The sequence below is a fragment of the Lithobates pipiens genome, unplaced genomic scaffold (assembly GCF_037356315.1).
Source record: "Lithobates pipiens isolate NorthernLeopardFrog02 unplaced genomic scaffold, aLitPip1_a1.2 Scaffold_16, whole genome shotgun sequence".
In the NCBI taxonomy this organism is placed as follows: Eukaryota; Metazoa; Chordata; class Amphibia; order Anura; family Ranidae; genus Lithobates; species Lithobates pipiens.
The window spans coordinates 265,102,131-265,128,574 of NW_027507748.1; the positions used below are offsets into that span (position 1 = coordinate 265,102,131).

The 26,444-nt window shown below is 45.3% G+C and overlaps 1 protein-coding gene across 1 annotated transcript in view; it reads right to left on the bottom strand.

The window, feature by feature from the left end:
- Nucleotides 1–960: 960 nt before the first annotated feature.
- CCND3 (cyclin D3) overlaps nt 961–26,444 on the bottom strand; it is a 33,173-nt gene continuing 7,689 nt past the window's right edge. The window contains exons 3-5 of the mRNA XM_077484573.1: nt 10,235–10,394; nt 9,942–10,078; nt 961–1,438 (exon numbers count right to left, since the gene is read on the bottom strand). Coding sequence (XP_077340699.1) covers nt 1,349–1,438; nt 9,942–10,078; nt 10,235–10,394 — 387 coding nt within the window. The 3' untranslated portion in view covers nt 961–1,348. The remainder of the gene's footprint in view (nt 1,439–9,941; nt 10,079–10,234; nt 10,395–26,444) is intronic.

The following is a 26,444-nucleotide window of genomic DNA, read 5'->3' on the forward strand; positions in this document are numbered from 1 at the left end:
ATTGGCAGACACTTGCTTCTCACTCTTTGATATGCGGGGAAAAAAAAAGTCCTGCACAACTTTGGTTCAAATACAATGAGACTTCAGCCATACAATCTGTATGGCTGAATTTGCATCACACAGTGGTGCAGTGCAAATCACATGCAATGTTGCACAGTGCATTAATGTGAACCCAGCCTAAATCTCCATTTAGTCTACTGTCAAAATGTGCATACACAACATGTAACACAATTATATATAGTTATCTGCATGTATTATTCATCATCCTGAATGAACATCCATCCAAATTTGTTATGTACAACATTCTTTGCCAGAATCAGGTGTAAATACTGTCATTTTTTAGTTGATTTTCAATCCATTTTTGTCTGGTTGTTCAGTTTATAGTTTTAGGGAGGCATGCAAATAAAGGGTAACAGACATGTTGTTTACATTTGATCCTGGTGAAGAAAGGAAAACTGAGAACTTTTTTTTACTGGATTATTAATAAACAACATGGAAAAATAAAGTGTTTTTAAATATGTATAAATTGGCAGTGCATCTAAGGTAGGTCATACTACATCAAAGAATGGATACACTACGTCATGCAGGATCCACTAGAGGGGGGTGTGATTATAGTCTCACAATCTTTGGAGTTATTGGTATCCCCCATATTGAGGTGGATTGGTAAGTATTTTGACAAGTTATTACCCAAGTATACCCTTTTTTCTGCCAGTCCAATTTCTGTTAGTTTTAGTGAATATAAAACATGTAGATTTTAATACACTCTTAGCACCAGCAGGAGTCAAAATGAGTGATTAAAATCATATACAAACTACCTATTCTGTGTTTTTTTTTTTTTTTGCAATGTATAATTATAGCTATACAAGACAGTGCTAAGAACAGATCATTTAAGTATCAGCTTATAGCCTCAAAGCGATAGAACAATAAATCGAACATTTCTGGCATTTTTAGAAAGAGACATTTAAGAAGTTTAACCAAAACTTTATTTTATAAAGGAGAACAGGTTATTACTGCTGTATCCATACTGTAAGGGATTCACCTTACTTCTTGGCCTGATGGTTCCAAAGGGTCACCACAACAAAGACTTCTACAATAGGTTCACCAACAACAATAAAACAATTATATTTATATATTTTTTTAACATAGTAGGTTAGAACTCCTGTCAGGCTGTGTCCCAGTTAAGATTCTCCTCACTTTCTATTCCAGCTACACTGCTCCCTGAAGGACCGCAGTAGAGACCTCGATATCAATGAAGACCTGACAGAAGGTCTAATTCTTACCCAGTCTATTCAAAACTTAAAAACTTTTAACTGTGTACTACTGAAATATGAGGTAGTTCTTGCATCGTTTAAGTAAGGTAAATGTGATACTTGAATGAGGTCTCCACAGCTTTATTTAAAGCAGCCTCAATTCTTCTTTGGCAATGCTGCAATTCAGACTGTTGGATAAAAAGTTAAAACATTAGACATTTATTAATCTCTTTGAAACAGAGCTATGAGCAACTATCACTTAAAGGCAAATGTGACTAAAACTTATGAGTTGAATATGTAATTGCTAGTATTTAAAAGGCATAACAAGTTATTATTGGCAGAATTTAAACAATGCATAATTATGCATGAGTTTAGTAGATGTTTACCATTTAGGCCCCGTTCAAACCTGAGCATTTTGTAGCTTCAGGTTCAAAGCTCAGAAATGCTCAACAAGTACAAATCAATTGTACTCAATAGCCTTTATTCATATATGAGCATCCTATCACTTGTGCCTGTTACACCAAAAACTACATGAGCTATTTCAGGTAGAATTGAGTGTTTTGGGCCACAAAGACTTCAATGGGAGCATCTGAAAATGCTTAATTTGAGAGTTTAGCCTATATTAACCACTTCAGCCCCGAAAGGATTTGCCCCTTTAAAGACCAGGCTATTTTGTGCGATACAGCACTGCGCCGCTTTAAATTACAATTGCGCGGTTGTGCAATGTGGTACCCAAACAAAATGTATGTTTTTTTTTACCCACAAATAGAGCTATTTAGTGGTATTTGATCACCTCTGTGGTTTTTATTTTTTGCGCTATAAACAAAGGCCAACATATTTTTTTTATTTTCTGCTATAAATACATATCCAATATATATATATATATATATATATATATATATATATATATATATATATATATATATATATATAAGTATTTATCAGTTTAGGCCGATTTATTCTTCTACATACTTTTGGTAAAAAAATAGCTGTATATTGGTTGGCGCAAAGGTTATCGTGTCTACAAACTACGGGATACATTTAGGGACTTTGTGTTATAACTGTGGGGTGGGTGGGCTTACTGGAACATGAGATCACTGGGAACAGCAGATCTGTCATGTAATTTGGCAGAAAGGGAAAATCGCTTTGTTTACCCTTTACCTGTTTTCTGCCTCTCCTCACCATGGTTGCGGGTCGCCGGCGGACATTGAGACTGCAGGCACGATTCCGCAGTGTGCGTCCACTATCCTCCTTGCACGGAGGTTAACGCAGGAGAGCCGACCTGCTGCAGTATCTGTGTGATCTGGTCAGCTAGTGGTGAAAAAAGCCTGACGCTTGATTACACATTTAAATAGGCTGTAATACTCTTCTAAAAACACCTGTTTACACTTGCAAAAACGCTCAAAAAAGGTCATATAAGAAAACTCCTGAAAATTGCTCTGCTCAGGTGTGAATGTAGTCTCATACATTAAAAAAAAAAAAAACACAATGCAGACTGAGTTTATGCTGTCTCACATGTTGATAGTAACAAATATCTGCGCAACAATTAAAATGTACTGATTTTATGTCACCCTACTACACAAAAATTCATTCTTTTGTACTCACTATAAAATGCTTTCCTCCAGTTCAATGAAGTTCATAACAGTTCTTCAAACCTTAAAAATAGCTGTGACCACTAGGAGGATTGTAAATTATGCATTAAAAAGGGTGCAGTCCCATCTATTGGCTATACCCTTGCACATGCAAAATGGGTTCAGGTCTAGCAAGCCGCAAACAATTGGAAGAAGGGAAACCTTCCAGAAGATATATTACCTGTGACAGACGACCAACATCAAAACAGCCACCCAACAGCAAGGGAACGGTGTCCTACATATTTATTACTTTATATTGTTTAACTAGGTGGACTTGTGTCTTTCAAACTAATTATGATTTAATAGAGAAAATAAAATTTTACTGGGAGTACAAATTTATTTTTTTACTCAGAAATAATTGTGGAGGACACAGAACTATTTTTCCAATAAATAGGACAACCAAAAGCAACCCTAAAAAATAAAGGAATCTCTGATGCAAAGACATCTTTAAAAATTTGTTTGATTTTGTGTGATTAAATCAACTACCGCCTGCAGGACCTTACATCTATGGCTTTCATCTGCTGATGCAGCCACATTCATGCAAAGAAATCTGGCAAACGTGTGGAGCGAAGAAAAGGTAGCAGCTTTACAAACCAGGGAAATGTTTGTGCCAGAATGCTTCAGTGAATAAGCCTGAGGCAAATCCATCTGGAGATGTTTGCTTCAGAGATCAGACACCATTCATAGGGACCGTTTACAACCACAGACCACAATTTTCAAACAAAACTTGTGGAATTGGCTGTCAGTCTATTTGCTACATTAACTGTGTAAGGAAATCTGTTTCATATGAAAATCGGTGATGGAAAAAAATAAAAAAGGTGCACAATTCCTCTTTGAGGTGGAAGGAGAGCACAACCTTACACAGGAAGGCAGGCTTGGGTTTGAAATCAACCTTGTCCTTGATCAGAGTAGGGTTTTTGTACTTTCTATAAAATACTTTCCTCAGAGTCCATTGAAGAGCCCAGAAAGTCTGAATCCTTCAAGTTATACTGCTGCCTAAAAAAGGATTGTACACTGACAAAACAAACTATAGGAAAGCCCTGGGTATAGCCCCTTCTACCACAAAGTTTCCATTTAGTAGCAAAGCAGTACCAAGAGCATGACTATAAATAGAGGGATGGGGCCTGTGTACAAAAATTTGATTCTTATCCATTGAGGGACAAAAAAAAAAGTATAAAAAGCTTTTGGACATCTAAAAGTAGTCCAATTGAGGGAGGTGGGCAACACAGCCAAAAAAACAGCTACGCCAGAAGCTGCCCTCAGATGAAGAATTTGTCAAACTAGTAGAACTTAGAAAATGTTAAACAGAAGACCAGGTGGCAGCCTTACAATCCTGGGAAACAGAATACCCATAAAGCCTTCAAAGACATAGTGGAGTGGGCCTTACCTGGAAATGTAGAAAACCAATCCTTGAGGCCATAAGCTTTAAATGATGGTCTGCCTAAGCCACCTATAAATGTTGGAACCCATTATGGGGCCTCCCAGAAAGACAAGGAATCTGTCTCTCTGAAAGATGTGGATAAGAGATAAACTCAGCCAGCCCAAATCACATTCAGACAATTGAGAGAGATATTATTCAGGTGAATTGGAGCTGATGTCACAGTTCACCATCTCCAAATCTGCACTGCCCAGTGCATTTGGGAGATGCGACAGCAAAGCCCATGATCACTTGTGGAATACTGTGCACCGTTACTTATACCATGCGCCTTTGGCCCTACATCTTACATCTGCCCAGCAACAAAGAAGGTCCACGGCACAAGGAGGGAAGGACAATGTTCTGATCACGGTAAAATGCAGACCATCTTAAAATTAGGGAAGGCCTTTTTTATTGTCTTTATTGAAGATAAAGTTTCCAGTTTAGACACTGACCTAGCTGATAGTTATAAAGATAATTATCTTGTGGGGCAAAGCAGACGGAGAGAAAGAAATGTTCAAACGGGGGTTTCAAAATCTGTAAGAAGACCTGATTAAAATCCCATGTAGATAGAGGGGTTTTGACCAAGGGAGCCACATGGGAGAGCCCACTGCTAAAGTCTTGATCAAAGAGCAGGAATCCATCTTTTTTTGGAAGAAAAAGGCAAGAGCACTGATCTGTCACTTTATGGTACTAAAGGTGGAGCAGGAAAGAGGATCTGTCCCATGGAGTAATTTCTGAGGGGGAAAGCCACTGGATTTAAGTGAAGTAGGCCTTCCATATCTGTTAATAGTCCTTGTGGAAAAGTAGACTTCCTTGTCTTAAGCATTGTAGGGATAACACTCAGATATGTCTGTCCCTTAAAGCCTGGGCTTTGACATAACCTCTAAATCCAGCAATTGAAAAGCAGGATAGTAAATGAGCCCAGGGACAGCAGATCCGAACAGTCTGGCAAAGTCCACAGTAGAGACTGCAAAAAGCTTTACCATGTCAGCCACCCACTCTCTCCTGGGTCAGTCAAGGGACCACCTAAATGCCCTCCATCTCAATCCTGCAAACCAGTCAATGAAACTTTAGAGGAGGAAAGACATAATAGATTGTACTGATCCCATGAAGCCACTAGTGCATCTACTGCTTCTGCCAGCAGATCCCTGGACCTGGATACAAACCTGTCCAGTTTGTTATTGAATCTGGAGGCCCACATCTGGTGTCTCCCATCTACAATATGTCTTAAAACTACTGTGTGCTTAGGTCACTCTCGAATCCAGACAATAGCAACAAATTAGGCCTTGGTGTCATATGAATTGATTTGTCCACAGTCAAGAGGTGTCCCAATGACAGAATGAAGGTTCAGTATCCATCTGCACAATCACAGATGCATTGTTCTCCAGAACCCTAACTGTTCCCAATCTGGTAGCCCACTACTGAGATACATTGAGAACGCAGAAGACAGCTTAAATAGAGCCAAGAACTGAAAAAACAGAGGTCCCACCACAGAGTGCACAAAAGGCTGATGCGCTGGAAATATGCATACTTGCGAGTAGGCTTATTTTATGTACACTGAGGCAAAAAAGTCTCCCTGGTAAAGAAAAGCTGAAACATTGTTGATTCCACCTTCTTTGATGATACCATCCAACGTTCAAAAGAAGAAATCCTGTCTCTTGGTAAACCACGTGTAGCAAATGCTTCTTGCAAACTTGTTCCTCGGTCCAGCACTTTAGTCATAGAGACCTGAACAGATGTACTGATGAAAAAAAATAAAAATTATAATATAAATTTATAATATATATATATTGTTCAGGACGCCAAGGTTGGGTCCTGGACGGGTGCTATGTAGCACCTATATTCGGGTTGTGGTCCCTTTAAGGGAATCCTGGTAGGCCTCAGGGGGTCACCCAAAAATGGGTGACAAATTCCGGGGATAGTTTTAGGAGAAGACTGACTCTCGGTCCTGTCTATATTAAGAGATAGTTGGTACCCGGAATTTGGGAGGCTCTGAAGTGACATTTGGGTGGGAAAGAGCCTCCCTCCCTGACCACAGGGATTCGGCACACAGGGGGTTAACGGCATCCAAGAAGACAGCCCATAAGACAGGAAGTAGTAGAGAGGTGGTGGTGTGGAGGAGAAGGAGATGAACACCTGTCTGAGGAGCTGTCTGGCTGTGTTGCTGTCTTGCTGCTTTGGAGGCTGCAAAACATCTCTGTAAGGACTCTAAAAACTTTTGGGGGAAGACCTGACTACAGAACTGTAGGTGCTTTCTTTTCTTATTATTTGTGCTGACGATAAGCGGACTTTAATTTACGTTTTTGTATGCTGAAGAAAAGCCTTATTTTTGATTTAATTATAAATAAAAGTATTTTGGTTTCACCTTATACCGGTTTATGCACTTGGTCCCACGGAGCTAGTATCCCCAAACTTTACAACTGGTGTCTTGGATGCTGGCAAAAGTGCATTTGCAGCCGCAAAAAACGTTTAAAAACTGACATTTAACCACTTGCTTACTGGGCACTTAAACCCCCCTCCTGCCCAGACCAATTTTCAGCTTTCAGCGCTGATGCACTTAGAATGACAATTGCGCGGCCGTATAACACTGTACCCAAATTTTTTCCCACAAATAGAGCTTTCTTTTGGTGGTATTTAATTGCAGCTGGGAGTTTTATTTTTTGCTAAACAAACAAAAGAAGATGCAAAAAAAAAAAAAAAATCATGTTTAATAGTTTGTTATAAAATTTTGCAAACAGGTAATTTTTCTCCTTCATTGAAATGCGCTGATGAGGCGGCACTGGTGGGCACTGATAGGCACAGTTAAGGCAGTACTGATGGGCACAGATAAGGCAGCACTGATGGGCAAAGATGGGCACAGAAAAGATGGCACTGATGGGTGGCACTGATAGGTACCACTGATAGATGGGACTGATGGGCACTGATAGGTGGCATTGCTGGGCACTGGTAGATGACACTGATGGGCACGGATATGTGGCACTGAGGTGCAGCACTGTTGTTGAGGCAGATTGTGGGCACTGATGAGTGGCACTGTGGGCACTGATGGGTGGCACTTTTTTAATACCTAGGGGGCAGGTGGGCACTGATGAGCTGGCCGTGATCGGGACTGAAGTCCCTCTCACGGCCGCTGGTGATCGGCTTTTTTTTTTCCTCCTCGCGCTGACAGGAAAAATAGCCAATTACCGCCTCTGTTGTGTCACATGATCAGCTGTCACTGGCTGACAGCTGATCACGTGGTAAGGGAGTCTCATAGACTCGCTGATCATAGAGCGCGCCGGCCGCTCGTGCACGGGACGACGTCAATAGATGTCGTCTCGGCAAAGCAGGTCCACGCTGTAGCCGCCATTCTATATATATATATATTCCCTGACCGGAAGTATCCTAGTCGGTTCCACCACCAGCTTCTTTAGAACAGAGAACCAACAGAGGCCCTCCTGGGCCTGTGTGGAGCTATCAAGATCAGGGTCGTGTCCTCTGACTGAAATTTCCTCAGGACTACTGGCAACAGCACAGCAGTGGGGGGGGGGGGGGGGGGGTGACAGGCATAGCACTTGGAAAAATGTCAGCTCTGGCAAAGAGCATCCACCCCTATTGCCCCGTTCCACTGATTCAGAGAGAAGAGGGGAGTTTTTGCGTTCTCTCTGGAAGCGAAAAGAGCCACACATGGGACCCCTCACTTCTGGACAATCATCCTGTAGACGACTTGACTCAGGACCCAGTCGCTCTCCCTCAGCTTTCTGGATACCTGAGAAAAGGCTGCACCCAGTCTAGGTGATTTGTTCCACACAGCAGCTTCATCCTCTGAAAAAGGGAATCTGCGCTTTAACGCTCTAGAAAAGAAAGGCTTCCTGTCTGGATCTCGCCATTCCTTCTTAATGGTGTCTACCAGAACCTCATGAACCGGGAAGACCCTTTTCTTCGGTTCTCCAAGACCCCCATACATCTGATCATGGAGAGACCAGGATTTTTTCTCCTCTTGGATACCTAACATGGTGTGGATTGCTCCCAGGAACTCTTCCACTTCCTCCAAGGAGAGCTTGTATTGGGAGGATCTGGAGGACTCACCATCCACCTTCTCTCCATCTGACTCTGAAGAGTCTGAGGATGCGCTATCAAAATCATCCTCTAATGCCATTCTGGTGCCCCCAGGTAACCCTTCACTGACAGAGGGACCTGCTAAAGGGCCAGGTGCGACATCTTGCTGCGCTGGCAGAGGACTAGCTGGGGGTTGCATAGGCTGAAAATTCTCAAACAAAGCCTTAAAAGATTGAAAAGCTCTTTAACAGAAGCTGCCAGACCAGATCTTTGTTCCTCAGCATGCTCCCTGACTAAGCCCTCAATGCAACTCCTGCACAAAACTTTTCCCCAGGATTCTCCTAACACACTTCTACATGATGGGCACTTTTTCTTAGACCCGTGTGAGAGCTTGTATTTTTTTCAATGGACCAGCATAAAAAATAATCAACATCAGACCGACTCCAGGAGTGCACTCCCCCCCCCCCGGACCAACCACCAACCAGGGTCCCAGACGTGCAACTCCTCCCCTCTGAATCCCAAGGAGGGGGGGGGTTCACCCATGGAGCTAAGTGGGAAAATGGTAAGGGGACACCACCCCAGGGTTTCACTTACCTTGGAGTGGCTGGTGCTGGCATCACCCGGCACAGAATGGGAACCTTCAGTCTCAGACATCCCTTTGGCCAGAACAAGTGGTCTGCCACAGGCTGCTCCTCTACAGCTTTAATGGGGCTCACACCAGCCTTTACGCGGCTCATTTAGCGCCCCGCAGCCTGGAACTGGGAGTGACCTCTCCCGCTGGATATGAGGTTACCCAGTCATCCGACCCAGCCTTGAGCTCCATGCTGGCCGCCCTAAAGCGAGGGAGACTTGGGCACTCCCACAAACGCCCTCCCCAGGCAGCACCAAACGAACGTCCCAGGCCTCCACATTCCCCAAGGGAGGACAGGGAGCGCCAACACACCGCAGGTAACGGGCTCATTACACCGGCCTCAGCCTCCCCAGCTGAAACAAGCCCAGGTTCCTAGCGATGTCTCCTCACCGGAGGAAACGCCAAAACTGAAGGGCCGGAGGGAAAGAGTGGCTTTAAAGATCTGGTGGAGGTGGTGTTTCCTGAGAAGGGAGGAGCCGAGGTCTCTCAAGTGTGCTGTTCTGAAAGATGAAAGAGGGAAAAGTCAAGTGGAAAGGGTTTGTGTGTCTTAGCCAGAAGGCATGCATTCTTTTAAGACACTAGCATAAAACGTGATGGAAGGGTGTAGAATCTCCTGTAGGCAGCAGTATATTCCTCTTGTCTCAGAATTAACCTTGTGTCCCCTAATGATTGATAAAGCTATAGCATTCATAATGTTCATATGTGTCTATCAGAACACACCCCGTTCCCACTCTTCCTCTTCAACATGACATAACTGAGTAGGTCTAAACAAAAAAAACACCCTTCACATGATACCGCAAGCCTTGATGGCTTGTCATCCACAATGACAGGATAAGAGGGTATTTTACCCTCTTGGCATCTCATGCTGAAAGCTAAGCAGTTCAAAGTAATACATCATGTTTAGTCATGTCAACAGCTCTTTTTGTTTTACTTTGTCTACAATTAAATGAAAGCTCTTCCAGTTTTTTATTACTTACTGTATCGGCTTGAATTAGTTCTGCGAAATATATAATGAGGTCCTCTGCAGAGTTTAGATGTAGCCTTAGTCTGAGCAATGATGTAGCAACACATGCTGCAGCAATCAATGATGGAGCAAATGCTGCAATGTTGTTGTCTGTCAAGAGGCAAGACATGATAAAATAAAAAATTTCTTCAATAACTGAAATACAATATCATATCACAAACAAGTGTACAGGAGTTCTGCTATAGACTAAGTAAATAAATTTAAATTCAGTATGACATTTGGACAGCTTGCATCATGAATACATACCAAGAGCACAAATTGTCATTAATATTCGAGAATGTTTTGTAAGTGAGACACGGCTGGTTGTGGATAGCAACAGTCTTTCCAAAATATGGTCTAGAAAGTCAAGGGATATTATAATTTCCAAGTCCCAGTGCAGGAAATTAAGTATCTTCACTTCCCACTCCTGAAATAGAGCAAACAAATATATTCAGAATCTATAGTCCATCATATATTGACACATTTAGCCTGGGTTCACACCTTTGCGAACTGGATGCGGATTTTGCCTCACCCAATTCGCATAGCAGGAGAATATGACTGGCTCTCTATGGAGCCAGTTCACATGTATCTGGGATGGCTGTTGAGCTCACTGCACCTTTTGATTCAGGCAAAGATTCTGCCCTGATTCGTCCCTGAAACTGAGAACAGGGATGGACAGCGTTGCTGTGCGATCTGCGGCCAGTTTAAGTGTGAACTGAGCCTAAAGGTGTAGATAGTTAGAAACTTGTGCTATGACAAATAAGTGGATCACTACCACTGACCAGAGAGATAAAGCAGCAATGGCAGCCTCCTAAATTTTCTGACCCCTCAAAATACCTAAACACAGCCATTAATGTCAAAACAAGTGAGTACACCCCTAAGTGAAAATCTCCAAATTGGGTTCAAAGTGTCAATATTTTGAGTGGCCACCATTATTTGCCAGCACTGCCTTAACCCTCCTCCACCTTCCATTTGTAGATGCCCCACAGATGCTCAATAGGTTTTCAGTCTGGAGACATGGTTGGCCAGTCCATCACCTTTACTCTCAGCTTCTTTAGCAAGGTAGTGGATGTCTTGGAGGTGTGTTTTGGGTCGTTATGTTGCAATACAGCCCTGCAGCCCAGTCTTCAAAGGGAGGGGATAATGCATTGCTTCACTATGTCACAGTACATGTTGGCATTCATGGTTCCCTCAATGAACTGTAGCTCTGCAGTGCCAGCAGCACTAATGCAGCCCCAGATCATGACACTCCCACCACCATGCTTGACTGTAGGCAAAGATGGTGTTTACATAGCTCAATAGTTCAAGCTTCCCCCTTACGGTCTACTGGTCTGAATGTAAAAACCTTTTGCTGTATTCGTTAACAGAACCCATAATGTTTTGATAGTGTCATGTTTAGACTCTGTAAAATTAAGTTTGTGTATTAGACCAGGGGTTGACAAATTTGCTTGGAATCTAGGAGCCAGCTAAAAAAGTTAGGAGCCAGGTCCGTGATGGCGATCTGGACTTGTCCCTGGCCTGACATGGAGACGAGTGAGGGGAAGATAGCCCCCAGCCCCCCACCTGTCTCCAAGTCATTGCCCATAGCTCTTAGAGGGACATTTTATTTTTTTCAAATGACAATTTTCTTTTTAAATTGCATTTTAGTGTAAATATGAGATGTGAGGTCTCTCTGACCCCAGATCTCATATATAAGAGGACCTGTCATGCTTTTTTCTATTACAAGGGATTTTTACATTCCTTGTAATAGGAATAAAAGTGACACACTTTTTTTTTTTTTTAAAAGAACATTGAAAAAAATAAAAATAAAAAGTTAAAATAAGAAAAAAAAAATATTTTAAACGCGCCCTGTCCCGCCAAGCTTGCGTGAAGAAGCGAACGCATATATAAAAGCGGTGTTCAAACCACACATGTGAGGTATCGCTGCGATTGGTAGAGTGAGAGCAATAATTCTAGCCCTTGACCTTCTCTGTAACTTAAAACGTGCAACCTGTAGAATTTTTTAAACGTCGCCTATGGAGATTTTTAAGGGTAAAAGTTTGTCGCCATTCCATGAGCGGGCGCAATTTTGAAGTATGTCATGTTGGGTATCGATTTACTCGACGTAACATTATCTTTCACAATATAAAAAAAATTGGGCTAACTTTACTGTTTTCTTATTTTTTTTGTTATTAAATACATTTTCCCCAAAAAAGTGCGCTTGTAAGTCCGCTGTGCAAATACAGTGTGACAGACAGTATTGCAATGACCACCATTTTATTCTCTAGGGTGTTAGAATAAAATATATATATATATAATGTTTAGGGGGTTCTGAGTAAAGGGAAGGAGATGGAGCTTCCCCTGCCTGCCAGCCTATTAGCATTGCAGGTTGTAATTCCAACGGCCACCACAAGAGGGCGCCAGATTCCAGAAGGAACCATAGGATCGTAGAAGGCCTCAAAGCCGGGGGCTTAATTACCGGCCGCCGGCGGCGCGGGCCGACGCGATCACGCCGGGGGGGTCTGCGGTGACAGGATACCCCCAGCTGTGATGCCCCAGGCCGCTATTTCTAGTCGCAAATGCGACCTGGCGCCCGGGTTTTGTCGAGCCCTGTATTAGACCCATTTCACACTGAAGCGCTTTTCAGGTGCTTTGCATGCGCTATTTTTAGCGCTAAAATGTGTGAACGTTAATACGAGTGCTTTCACACTGCGGCGGTGTGCTTGCAGGACCGAATGTGAGGGCTTATCTAGGTTGGAGTCCATGGTGCAGAGATGCACGCTCACCCTTGCAAATACACACAGCCCACGGTAACAAAGAGATAAGCTGCCTGGGCTGTGAATCTGTGCACAGGGGGCTTGACAGGAATAGCCAAGGGATTGTCGAAGTAAAGCCGTTGTCCAGGATTCCAGAAGTCAGCATAAACTAAATACAAGCCGGGGTCAGTCTTGGAACACTGTAACTTTGAACACAGGTACTGTACCTTTGGTGACAAGAGACAATGAACTGACCAAGCCCTCAGAGTGAGACAGTGTTTTATACCCAGCATATTAGGTAACCTGCCACAGCTGATCCAAGAGTGACAGGTACAAACAGAATTGCCCACAGTACTTTATGCAAAACTAGGCATGGCTGGAAAGCAGGCAGAATAGAACTGAGGTGAGGCTCAGAGGTAACGAAACAGGAGCAAGAACAAACAGTCATTAGTTCAATACCATCCAGAGCCACTTGGGGCACGACCACGCCTGGCCGTCTAAAAGACACGGTAGGGACCGTGACACCGATGGGGCCGGTACATGTCGCTCTGCCCACTGAAGGATGTAAGCGACCTCCCGTGCGGCGGCCAAGCTTCTTGTTCCTCCTTGCTGATTGACATATGCCACTGCCGTGGCGTTGTCTGACTGGATCCTGATCGGATGCCCTTATCGACCATGTGGAGAGGCATAGCCTGATCACTTGCTGCTCGAGCACATTGATCGGCAACTTGGATTCCTCCTCCGACCAGAGGCCCTGGGTCGACTGAACTCCCATTACTCCACCCCAGCTGGTTAGGCTGGCGTCCGTTGTGATCACTGTCCAATGTAGCGGTAGGAACGACTTCCCGAACCAAAGTGCCGGGGACCTCAGCCACCAGAGCAGGGAGACCCTGACTAACTGGCTCACCTGAATCTGCCAATCCAGGGATAACGGAGATTTGTCCCATTTCGCCAAGATCTCCTTCTGCAAGACTCTGGTGTGAAACTGGGCGTACGGTACTGCCTCGAAGGAAGCCATCATGAGCCCCAGGACTCGCATGCAGAAGCGTAGCGACAACCACCTGCGGTTAATCTGCAGCTTGTCTGAGGGGAGAAAAACTCTCACTTCCATGGAGTCGAGCAGCAAGCCTAGGTACTCCAAGTGCTGAGTCGCTACAATCACAACTTTTTTAGGTTCAACAGCAACCCAAATTCCTGCAGGGTCTGCATGGTGATCACCACATCCCCCTCTAATTTTAAGACAGAAGATGCTCTCAGGAGGAGATCGTCTATGTAACCTATGATTGCGATCCCGAGTTGTCGCAGCAACGACAAAACAGGAGCCAATACCTTGGTAAAGACTCGGGGGGGCTGATGCCAAGCCAAAGGGGAGAGCCACAAACTGGTAGTGGGCTTCCCCAACTGTTTCTGATGCTAAAGGCATATGGGTATGTGCAGGTACACATCCTGGATATCCAAAGATGCCAGGGAGTCCCCTTGATGGTGTGCAGCGACTACTGAAAGAACTGATTCCATTCTGAACCTCTAGGTAGAACCCCTGGAATCTTTCCGGCTCTGGAACAGGTACTATCACCCCGCGTTTCAGCAGGTCCCTTCCCATCAGGGCCTCCCGGCAAGCCGGGAGTATGGATATGCTGGAGGGGAAGAATCTGTTTTGCGGCCAAGAGAGAAACTCTATCTTGTACCGAGAGGAAATCAGATCGCAGACCCACAGGTAGGACAGCCAAGAGGCCCACCGGGCTGCAAACTCCCGAAGGCGACCCTCCACCGGTGTTGCGGATGGGGGGCAAACCTTCATGCAGTAGCATTTTTGCTCACAGGCTTGCGGTTCCAGGGACGTTTTTGTCCTTCAGAGGTCATCCTGTCAGGCTGGGGACGTTTAACCGAAGCCCCGGGCGGACGAAAAAGCCGATTGTGAGCGGAAAAAGAGGACCCTTGCCTTGGCTCCTTAGCCTTCCTGGCCTGTGGCAGTAGCGTACTCTTACCACCTGTGGCATTTTTAATAATGTTATCCAACGAGGTTCCAAAGAGCTGCTCGCCAAGGAAGGGCAAATACGTCAGAGCTTTTTTAGATGTCTGGTCAGCCGACCAGCATTTTAGCCAAATCGGGCGCCTCAGCACCACAGATGACACTGAAACCCTGGATAACAGAGGGAGAGTATCCAGGGAAAAAAATAAATAAATAAATAAACGTCAGATTAAAATGAATGAATATAATTTTCTGAAAGGAACTAAAAGAAACAAGTATAGAAAGTAATTAGACTGTATATGTGTAAAATGTCCCAGACACTATTCTGCAGCTTTCAGAATAGTAGCAAATAGTTTAAAGCTGAACGCTGGGAATTCAGCCACTTTCTAAACTGTAATGAATTTAAAGCCAAAGTTTAGGTATGATTTTTATAGCATAGTTACATTGATCCAGCATGCACCAATGTAAGTATGCAAATACTTACATTGAACTGGATGGACTGGTGTCTTTATTCAACCTTTATTAACTATGTAACTATATCCTATACCTGTATTAGCTGCAAATCACTGTAGTAGTCTACTAAAACAGTGATAGTAGCAGCTTCCCAGGTCCTATGCTGAGCACTTACTTTGTTGCACAAAAAGGGGTCGCTCGCTTGGCAATGCCACCATTCTGGGAAAGCCTTGTATTTTGTTCAGTTAACCACTTGCCTACTGGGCACTTAAACCCCTCCTGCCCAGACCAATTTTCAGTTTTCGGTGCTTTCACACTTTGAATAATAATACTGTACCCAGATCATTTTTTTGTCCTTTTTTCATACAAAGAGCTTTCTTTTGGTGCTATTTGATCACCTCTGGGGTTTTTATTTTTTGCGCTATAAATTAAAAAAGACCAAACATTTTGAAAAAAACACAACACATTTTTCTTAGTTTCTGTGATAAAATTTTGCAAATTATTACATTTTTTTCATACATTTTGGCCATAATTTATACTACTACATATCTTTGGTAAAAATAACCCAAACTAGTGGATATTATTTGGTCTGTGTGAAAGTAAGAGAGTCTACAAACTGTGGTGCAAATCATAAAAAAAATTATTACACCTGATGTACTGGAAATCGAACTTCTTGCAACCCGAACAAGCCAGGAAAGTACAAATACCCCCAAAATTACCCCTTTTTTGAAAGTAGACATTCCAAGGTATTTAGTAAGATGCATGGGGAGGTTTTTGATGTTGTAATTTTTTCCACAAAATTGTCATTGTAATAGGATATTTCTCTCACATGGCATGTGTATACCACAAATGACGCCCCAAAATACATTCTGCTACTCCTAAGTATGTCGATACCACATGTGTGGGACTTTTTCACAGCGCCACATAGAGAGGCCCAACATGCAGGGAGCACCATCAGATGTTCTAGGACCATAAATGACACATCTAACTTGTTGACTACCTATTACATTTTTGAAGGCCCTGGAGCACCAGGACAATGGAAACGCCCACAAAGTGACCCCATTTTAGAAAGCTAACACCCCAGCGAATAATCTATTAGGCATAATGAGTATTTTGAACTGTTCATTTTTTTCCAGAAGTTTTTATGGAATATATATGTGGAAAAAATGAAAACGCATTTTTTTTTTTCACAAAGTTCTCCATTTATAAGGGGTTTTTCCAACACATGGCAAATATTACACCCCAAAATACATTCTGATACTCCTCCTGAGTATGGCAATACCACGTGTGACACCTTTACACAGTCTGGCCAAATACCTGCAAGGAACACCGTTGGGTATTCTAGGGACATATTGCACATACCAAGAAATACACCCCAAAATACATTCTACTGAGCAAAGGATAAACAAAAGATTACCCATGGTTTTAGTAGCGCAGTTGTCCACAGGAGGATAGCACTGGTCCAGGCAGCAGGCAGGGACTTGGTAAGCAAAAGCGAACGCAATTGTCCAGGCAACAGGCAGGAATACTGTCCATAGTCAGTACAGGCAGCAGGCAGGGATGTCCATATAAAGTCCAGGGTCCGTGCAGGCAGAGATTGTCAGCAGTGCCAAAATATTGGTCATGGTAGTAGGCAGGAACATGGTCCATGTGGTGTGGTCAGTTCATGCGACAGGCAGAGGCATGATGGCATAGGTCCTACAGGCAGAAGTAGGGCCTCGTTCAGGACAGAATGGGGACAGGGGTAGAGGCTTCTCCCACCCAAAACTCTTTGAAGCCTCCGGGTCTCAAGACCTTAATCTAGGAATGAGAAAACAAAAAAAAATGTTTTCTTCATCCAGAAAAAGAATTCTGGAGACCCTCACATATGCGAGAACCCTGTGTAATGAATCCCACTAGTCCAGTGGCAAGATACAAGATCAGTCCAAGAGGCAGGCAAAAAGCATGGTCAAACAGTCCAGCGTCAGTTCCAGATCAGGCAGAGGAATGTACAGAATTGGTAGGCAGACACGTGGTCGAATAACAAGCCAGGGTCAGTTCCAGATCAGACAGAGGTATGAACAGAACCGGTAAGCAGAAGCGTGGTTGAATAACAAGCCAGGGTCAGTTCCAGATCAGGCAGAGGTATGAACAGAATCGAGGTCAAATAACAAGCCAGGGTCAGTTACAGAGCAAGTAGAGGCATAAGGGGTGTGAAGGTAAATGGCAGGAAGTGAGGAATATATTTACCATACTTCACTAATAATTTAGTGAAGAATAGTAATGGCGGAAACAGTCAACTATGCAGAAGCCTGGTTGGGAAGGACAATGATAAGTGGTGTCTGTCTCTTCTAACTCCTCCTCTGGTGCACACTGGCATTTTTTCTGCCGTCTTTGGCCTGTTGGTCTAGGAGGGATTTTATATGGAAAGTGGCATGCAGAGAGTCTGCTAATTACATTGGATCAAATGTTTTCTGGTGGGCCGTTCAGGAATATAAGGGCAGTGGTGATTTCCTCATGGTAGCCAAGGAAGGATTTGGGGTATTCAGTGGAGTTGCAATAGATAACGCAGTTGTTGTATATGGCCAAATTAAACAAATAAATTGAAACTTTTTTATACCACTGGTATGTTCGTCTTGAGGCAAGGTAGGGTTCAAGCATTTGGTTGTTGAAGTCGACACCCCCATGAACATATTGTGTTTGTGGATACATGTTGGTTTTTGGATTGGGCCATTCCTCCTGGTGATCTCAACGAATGTATTGTTGTGGATCGAAGAAAGCACATAGACATACTTTCTGTCCCTCCACTTCACAGCCAGAATTTCCTCATTCCGTAAACTCACCGCCTCCCCTCTTAGCTTCTTGACGAGGCTTTGAGGAAAGCCCTTCTGGTTCGTCCTTGTGGTGCCACATGCTGGAGTGTTCTTTCTATGAAGGTTGCGGAACAGGGGAAACTTGTATAAAAGTTATTTGCATACAAATGGTAGCCTTTCTCCAGGAGTGGGTTTATGAGTTCCCAAACAACTTTCCGGCTTGATCCCATGTAGTCTGGGTAATTAGGGGGATGCAGCTGGATGTCCTTCCCTTCGTATACCATGAAGGCATATGTATATCCTGTGCCTCGGTTGCACAATTTATACAGCTTCACCCCATAGCAGGCCCTTTTGGTGGGAATAAATTGTTGGAATAAATTGTTTACTAAATTTGATAAGGGACTCATCCATGCATATCTGTTGGTCTGGGGTAAACAACTGGGGGAAGATTTCAGAAAAATAATTTAGTAGTTGCTGAATTTTATAAAGCTTGTCAAAATTGTAATTTCGGGGAGGGCACTGGTTATTATCATTATAGAATAGGAATCTCATAATTATGAGATACCTGGTTCTGGGCATTACTGAGGAAAAGATGGGCATGTGGTGGATGGGGAGAGTTGACAATTTTTTTTTGGTTAGTCCCATATAGCATGTGAGGCCCAACAAAATTTTTAAACTCCTCCACTCATAGGGACAGGTATAATAGGACGTTGGGTTACTTGCTATGAATTGTTGTGCATACAGGTTGTGCTGGGCCACAACTGATGCTAGCATGTCCTCAATAAAAATTAAATGGAAAAAATCAATCGGGGGGGAAAAAAATTCTGTGTCCACCTGGCTTGGCAGTAAAAGGGAAAATGTTAGCTTCTCCTGAATTAGGAGGAAGCCACAAGGGGTTCTGAAGGGAATAGGGAAGGCTGGCATGGGACCTAACCCTTTGGGACTGAGGTTACACCCCACTGGTACGTGGCCTTTGCCAAGGTACTGCGGTGCTGGTGGATGGCACTGACTCCTCACCAGAACGCCTTCGTCTGGCGGGCGGACTCTCATCCTCCACTGAGGCTGTCAGTGTTCCACTGCTTAGGACAGGCTCGTAGTCAACGTCAGACTCAGAATTTTAATTTGAGGAGGAATCCGAAGTGCAGACCTCCCTATTGCTCTCAGCCACAAGAATATAGTATGCCTCCTCGGCTGAAAATAATCTTCTAGACATTGTTGGTGATGACAGAAGGCACTGATGACACGCAACACTGATGACAAATGGCACTGATTATGTGACCCTAATGACAGATGGCACTAATACGTGGCACTGATGACACTTGACATTGATGGCAGTTGGCACTGATGACACGTGACACTTTTAGCACTGATAACAGATGGCACGTGACACTGACAGGTGGCACTGACAAATGGTGATGACAGATGGCACTGATAGGTACTGTGGGCACTGTATTTACTTTTGTAGTGCTGAACTTACAAGCTGCAGCACAGGTCGTTGTCCCTCCTCACACGCGGTCTCTGTGTGAGGAAGGAGAGCTAGCAATGAGAGATGATCTCATATGTTTACACTTGAGATCATCTCTCATTGGACACGCCGATCGAGTGCTAAATGGCCGCTGTGACTGGCCATTTAGCACAATCTGTGATTGGCTGTGTCCAATGGACACGGGAAAAGCATAATTTCCCCGATGCGCACCCATGCGCGGGGAAGGATTATACAGGTAGACATCCAGGGGTGCCCTCCTGGCAATTGAGCTCTGCTATGTAGCCATCTCTCGGCTATAGCCCGAGCACCTAGTGGTTAATACAAGGCTGAGATTGTGACTTCATCATCCTGCCTCTGTAGCTTGTTCAAACAGAAAACAACTTGTTTTCATTGAAAAATACATTGACTTACCTGTAAAAATCACTTTCTGGGAGTACATCACAGGACACAGAGTTAATTCTTAGGCCACGTACACACAGGCGGACTGTCTGGCCAACTAAGTCCGTCAGACAATCCGACAGACAGTCCGTCCTACTTTTGAATGAACGGACTTGACCACACACGATGAACAGACAGTCCGCTGAAAGCTTGCGCGATGACGTGTACAGCACGTACGACGGGACTAGAAATACGACGTCCAATACACTGCAATGCAACCTTCGGCCGTGTAAATCCTTTCTGAGCATGCGCCATACTTAGTCCGTCCAACTTGCCTACACACGAGCGGACTGTCCGCTGAAACCAAAGTTGGACGGACAATATTACGGAAATTCCGAAAGACTTAGTCCGCCAGACTGTCCGCTGAAAAAGTCCGCTGAAGCCCACACACGAGCGGACAGTCCGCTGAAACACGTTTCAGCGGACCAAGTCCGTCAGACAGTCCGCCCGTGTGTACGCGGCCCTAGACTACTGGGTTATTCTCCTCCAAGTGATTGGACACTGGCAAATAGTAAAGCCTGACAGCACCCAGTGTTTCAGCTTGTGCTGTGTAGGAGTCCAGTAAAGTGCTCCTGTTCAGCTGTTGTCCTAAAGGAAAAGGGCCCAATCCAAGAGGGCACCTGCAGAGTAGCACAGGCTGCTGGGTTGCATCTGCACAAAATACAGATGACCTTCAAAGGGCATTCAAGGAAGGAATCAAAAAAGAGCAGCGTGAGCGCAACATGTACTAATTGATAATGGCTACAGCATGGCTGTTTTTCCGGGAGGACGTCCTCCAAGATCCACGCCCCCTCACACGTGACCCATGATCGCTGTGTCCTTCGGACACAGCTGATCACAGATCGTAGTAAATGGCTGATCACAGATCGTAGTAAATGGCTAATCACAGCGGCCCTTTACCACATGATCAGATGTGTCCAATCACAGTGTAAACAGGCTTGCCGGTTATCAGCACTACTTTCCTCATGCACTGTCACATCACGGGGAGAGGAGAGCCGATAACCAGAAATCCTGGCATGTACACAGATAATCAGTGCCCATCAGTGAAGGAGAAAAATTACTTATTTGCTAAAAAAAAACAAAAAAACAAAAAAAAAAAACTGTGGTCTTTAAACACCACCAAAAGAAAGCTCTATCTGTCTCTAAAAAATGATAAAAATTTAATGAGCACAGTGTTGCATGATCGACTCCTAATTTACTAATGGTTGAGAGTGCTGACCGGAGTATTCTGGCGGGGGGCTCTGCTAAAAACTTTCATTATGGTCCTCATCATTTGATTCCATAAAGTATCTTTTAATGTCCTTGGGGAGCCTCTGACATGCAAGGATTTGTTTTGTCATACTTGTATTTGGAAAAAATATTTCTCCTCACAAAATTTGCAAATTGCAGCTTTAGATCAGTGTTTCTCCACCTAAGGTGCCACAAGCATTCCTCCATGATCTACTGTTCATCGCAAGCAGGTGAACAGTAGATCACATCCCCAAAGATCTGACAGGCTGCAGAGCGCAGAGGAAAACTGACATCACTGTTCCTGGCCCACCCCTCCTGTAAATCCCAAGAGCCTGTGTGTGACATCACTCTGGAGGGACGGGAGAGGAGGGTGGGTGGTAATCAGCATGTGAGATACTTCCTTGAGCTACTCTGCATGAGGTAAACCACTACAGATTCCAGTACTGTGCCCTCCATTTTCCTCCTGCCCCCCCCCCCCCCCCCGTACTATACTTTGCTCTCCTGGTTCCCCTGTACAGTTCCCTCCTGGCCCCCCTGTACTATACTTTTCTCTCCTGGTTCCTCTGTACGGTTCCCTCCTGGCCCCCCTGTACTATACTTTTCTCTCCTGGTTCCCCTGTACAGTTCCTTCCTGGCCCCTCTGTACTATACTGTTCCTTCCTGGACCCCCTGTACTATACTGTACTCTCTGGGCCCCCTATACTGTTCCCTCCTGGCTCCCCTATACTGTGCTCCCCTGCCCCTCTTTCCTGTTCCCTCCTTGCCCCCCAGTTCTGTGCTCTCCTGGACCCCTGTACTGTGCAGTGCTCTCCCTGTACTGTTTCCTTTCTGCCCCCCCCCCATACTGTTCCCTCCTGGCCCCCCTTTACTGTTTCCTCCAGGCCCCCCAGCGCTGTGCTCTCCTAGACCCCTTGTACTATTTCCTCCTGGCCCTCCATGCTGTGCTCTCTTGGACTCCTGTGCTGTGCTCTCCTGGCCCCCTTTATTGTTTCCTTCCTGCCCCCCCTGTACTGTTCCTTCCTGGTCCCCTATAGTGTTCTCTCTTGCCCCCCCCCCCCCATACTGTTCTCTCCTGGCCCTTCTGTATTGTTTTCTCCTGGTCTCCCAGTACTGTTTCACTCCAAAGACATGTGGTAGGTTAATTGGCTTGTGTCCAAAATTGGCCCTAGTATATGAATGTGAGTTGGGGACCTTGGATTGTGGGCTCCTTGAGGGTATGGATCAATGTGAGTGTGCGATGTATGTGTGGAGCGCTGCATAAAATTGACGGAGCTATATGGGTACCTTAAATAAATAGGGATAATTGTGGACATGCATCCACACTCACTCAGGTTGAACTGGATTGACTGGTGTCTTTATTCAACCTTACTATGTTTCCTCCTAGCACCCCTGTACTGTTCCCTCCTGGCCCCTCTGTACTGTTCCCTCCTGGCCCCTCTGTACTGTTCCCTCCTGGCCCATCTGTACTGTTCCCTCCTGGCCCCTCTGTACTGTTCCTTCCTGGCTCCCCTCTACTGTTCCCTCTTCCCCAGTACTGTTCCCTCCTGGCTCCCTTGTACTGTTCTCTCCTGGCTCCCTTGTACTGTTCCCTCCTGTCCTGTACACTCCTACTCCCCCCCTGAACTGTTCCCTCCTGCCCCCCCCCCATACTGGTCACTTCTGGCCCCTGTACTCTACTGATTCCTGCGGCTAGTATTGACAGTTTTGCGTGAATAGCTATGGACACTGGGCTTGTACAGTGCAATGACATTTTGAAACACTTCCTGTGCATCCAGGCACAATAACTGCAGGTAATTGCTAGCTTTGTGAATAGTCACAAATAGCTGAAGCCGTCAACAGCCTGTCATTGCACTGTATGGGCTCAGCTGCCACAGCTACTGCTGTCAAAGCCAGCTCCAGGAGTATATTCTAGACATTGGGATTCACAGCAAATGCAGCCCTAGACTATTGTTATGAACCACACTGCACACTAGGGGCCTAGAAGAACTTGTGTGGTTTCCATATACACTTTGAAAATGTTTGAAAAATATACCTATGTTTTTTATGCCATTTGTTGAAACAATGTAAAATTCGTCTTTTTTGCTGGCTAGCTGGGACATTTTTAGTTTGTAATAATGGAGCAATAACTAAGTGGGCTTAGGTTAGAAGTTGTGCACCACTGAAATCATTACTGGACCTTCTTTTCTTTTTTTACTTTTTATTGATAATCTGGGGATTAGCAACATTGCTATTATGTAGCATTCTTTATGCCTTGAGTATATTTTTTAATGTGGATTTTTGGACAGTTTTAACCATACCATAATTCCTAGATTGTAAGCTCTAGTGAGCAGAGCCCTCTGATTCCTCTTGTACCAAACTGTAATGTAAACCTTCATTTCGTTAAGCGCTGAGCAAACTGTTGGCGCTAAATACATCCTGTATAATAATACTCTTGTGTGTATTCTATATTGTGTAGAACTAATTTTATTAGATGTTATTTGATGCCTACTGTATATCCACTTGACAACTGTAATATGTGTATATATATATATATATATATATTGCGGTTTGTACGTGGTTTACCGGGGTTATGAGTGAAGCTATCAGCCCTAACCCCAGTATTTTTTTTCAGCTGGCTTTCTCATGAAAGTGGTCTGAGCGGCTGATTAGCTGCTGGGTCGCTTTCAGAAGCCCCCCTCCCGCCAGTGATTCTTGGGCTTACTGTTTTTACCGGGGTGCCCGAGAAACAATCCAACAGTGCGGCTTGCTGGTCACAGGGGAGAACAGAGACCAGATCATCTCTGATCGCCTGTATGGTATTGAAGGACCAGAGCGACGTCATGAGGTCACTTCCGGTCCAGGGCAGAAGTAAACAAATTTTTTTTTTAAAGCAAAAGATCAAAAAAATGTGATGCTAAAGGAGAGATTTATATTACAAGGGCTGTTTATATTCCTTATAATACGAATAAAAGTGCTAAAAAAAAAAAAAAAAAAAAATGAAAGGCACAGTGTAAAAAGCAAAAAAAAAAAAATCCCCAATCCCTGCTCACATACAGAAGGTAACGCATACACAAGTAAATGGTGTTCGCACCACATATGTGAGGCATCGCTGTGAGCGTTAGAGTGAGAACAATAATTCTAGTGCTAGACCTCCTCCATAATTTTAAACAAGTAACCTGTAGAAAGTTTTAAAACATCGCTTATGGAGATTTTTAAGTATTGTAGTTTGTCGCCATTCCACGAGCATGCGCAATTTTAAAGCATGATATTTACCGTATTTTTTGTACCATAAGACGCACTTTTTTCCCCAAAAAATATGGGGGGAAAATGTCTCTGCATCTTATGGTCTGAATGTACATCAGGCACTGTCCCCTGCCGACGCCGGCACCCCCCCCCCCCCCCCCCGCCACGTTAGTACCAGAAGAGAGCAGAGGAAAGACATCCCAAGCCCCTGTGAGCGCTGGGCGATCTCCCGGCAGCCCAAGCGATGGCAATGGTAAGGCTGCAATAATGGCACAGGTCAGGCTGCAATGATGGCACAGGTCAGGGTTGGCCTGCAATAATGGCACAGGTCGGGCTGCAATAATGGCACGGGTCTGCAATAATGGCACGAGTCGGGCTGCAATAATGGCTCAGGTTGGGCTGCAATAATGGCAATGGTCAGGCTGCATTATTGTTCCTTTGAAGAACTCCAGGTGGCACTGCTATTCAACACTTTCTGGTGAGCCAGGCATTGTGTCCCGTTTGGCACTGTGGTTCCTCCTGCAAGCTGCTAGGTTACTTCTCTGTCTTGTAGTGACATAGCTGCTAACAGATGAAGACAAACAGCCCAGTGAGGGGATGTGGCATTTTAAAAGTAGTAGCACCCAAAGCTCATTAGGAGAGCAAAGATTTAACAAACCAGCTGCAGGAATGACACATAAAAACCTTCCTCTTTCATAGTCTAAAGCCGCGTACACACGTAGCCGTCTGTCCGACGTACTTAGTCTGGCGGACTTCCCGCCAGACTGTCCGTCGGACTTTCTGAACGGGCTACTTGCCCACACACGGCACTTTTTCAGCGGACTAATATGGCGTACTAAGTCTGCCGTACTATCTGCCCTACTTTTGAAATGAACGGACTCGCCCACACACGCGGAGGAAAGTCCGCTCATTTTGAGCGCGTCTCCAGGTAGGCGGGGCCCGCGAAGGAGACGTCACTGGCCCCGCCGCCTGGTATGGACTTAAAGGGGAACCCCAACGCCGAAAAAAATCGGCGTGGGGGTCCCCCCAAAGTCCACAACAGACCCTTGTCCGAGCACGCTACCCGGCCGGCCAGGAAAGGAGGGGAGCGAGCGCCCCCCCTCCTGAGCCGTACCAGGCCACGTGCCCTCAACATGGGGGGTGCCTTGGGGAAGGGGGGGCTGCGCGGCCCCCCACCCCAAAGCACCTTGTCCAAGGGCCTCTTCCCGACAACCCTGGCCGTTGGTTGTCGGGGTCTGCGGGCGGGGGGCTTATGGGAATCCGGGAGCCCCCTTTAATAAGGGGGCCCCCGGATACCGCCCCCCCACCCTATGTGAATGAGGTGGGGGGCCGGTATCCGGGGACCAACCCATGTGACATCAACCCATGTGACACCGCCCCTTGTCCCTATATAAGTGGCAGCGCAGCGCGTCCCTGGCATTGCGGCCGGAGAGAACGTCGAGTCAACATCTCCAGGAGAAGAAGAAGAAGAACGGAAGGCGGCGACAGAAGACCGGGCCACCGCCTGTAAAAGAGCTATAAGAAGGCGCGGTGGCCCGGCAGAAGAACCGAAGAGGGGGACAAGACCCCCGAAGTCGGAAGAAGAGGCCGCGGCGACGAAGAAGAATGCCGGGCTCCTCCGCTAGTAAAAGAGCTACAAGAAGATAGCGGAGGAGTCCGGCAAGAAGACCCCCGAAGACGGAAGACCCCAGGAGCTGTGCAATAAATAATTTTATCTTGTGTGTTGTGTTTTTTTTTGTACTTTATTTTACAGGCCAATGGGTAGGGGTACATTGTACCCCATACTCATTCACATAGGGTGGGGGGCCCCCTTATTAAAGGGGGCTCCCGGATTCCCATAAGCCCCCCGCCCGCAGACCCCGACAACCAACGGCCAGGGTTGTCGGGAAGAGGCCCTCATCAACATGGGGACAAGGTGCTTTGGGGTGGGGGGGCCACGCGGCCCCCCCTTCCCCAAGGCACCCCCCATGTTGAGGGCACGCGGCCTGGTACGGCTCAGGAGGGGGGGGGGGGGGGGGCGCTCGCTCCCCTCCTTTCCTGGCCGGCCGGGTAGCGTGCTCGGACAAGGGTCTGTTGTGGACTTTGGGGGGACCCCCACGCCGATTTTTTTTGGCGTTGGGGTTCCCTTTTAAGTCCATACCAGGCGGCGGGG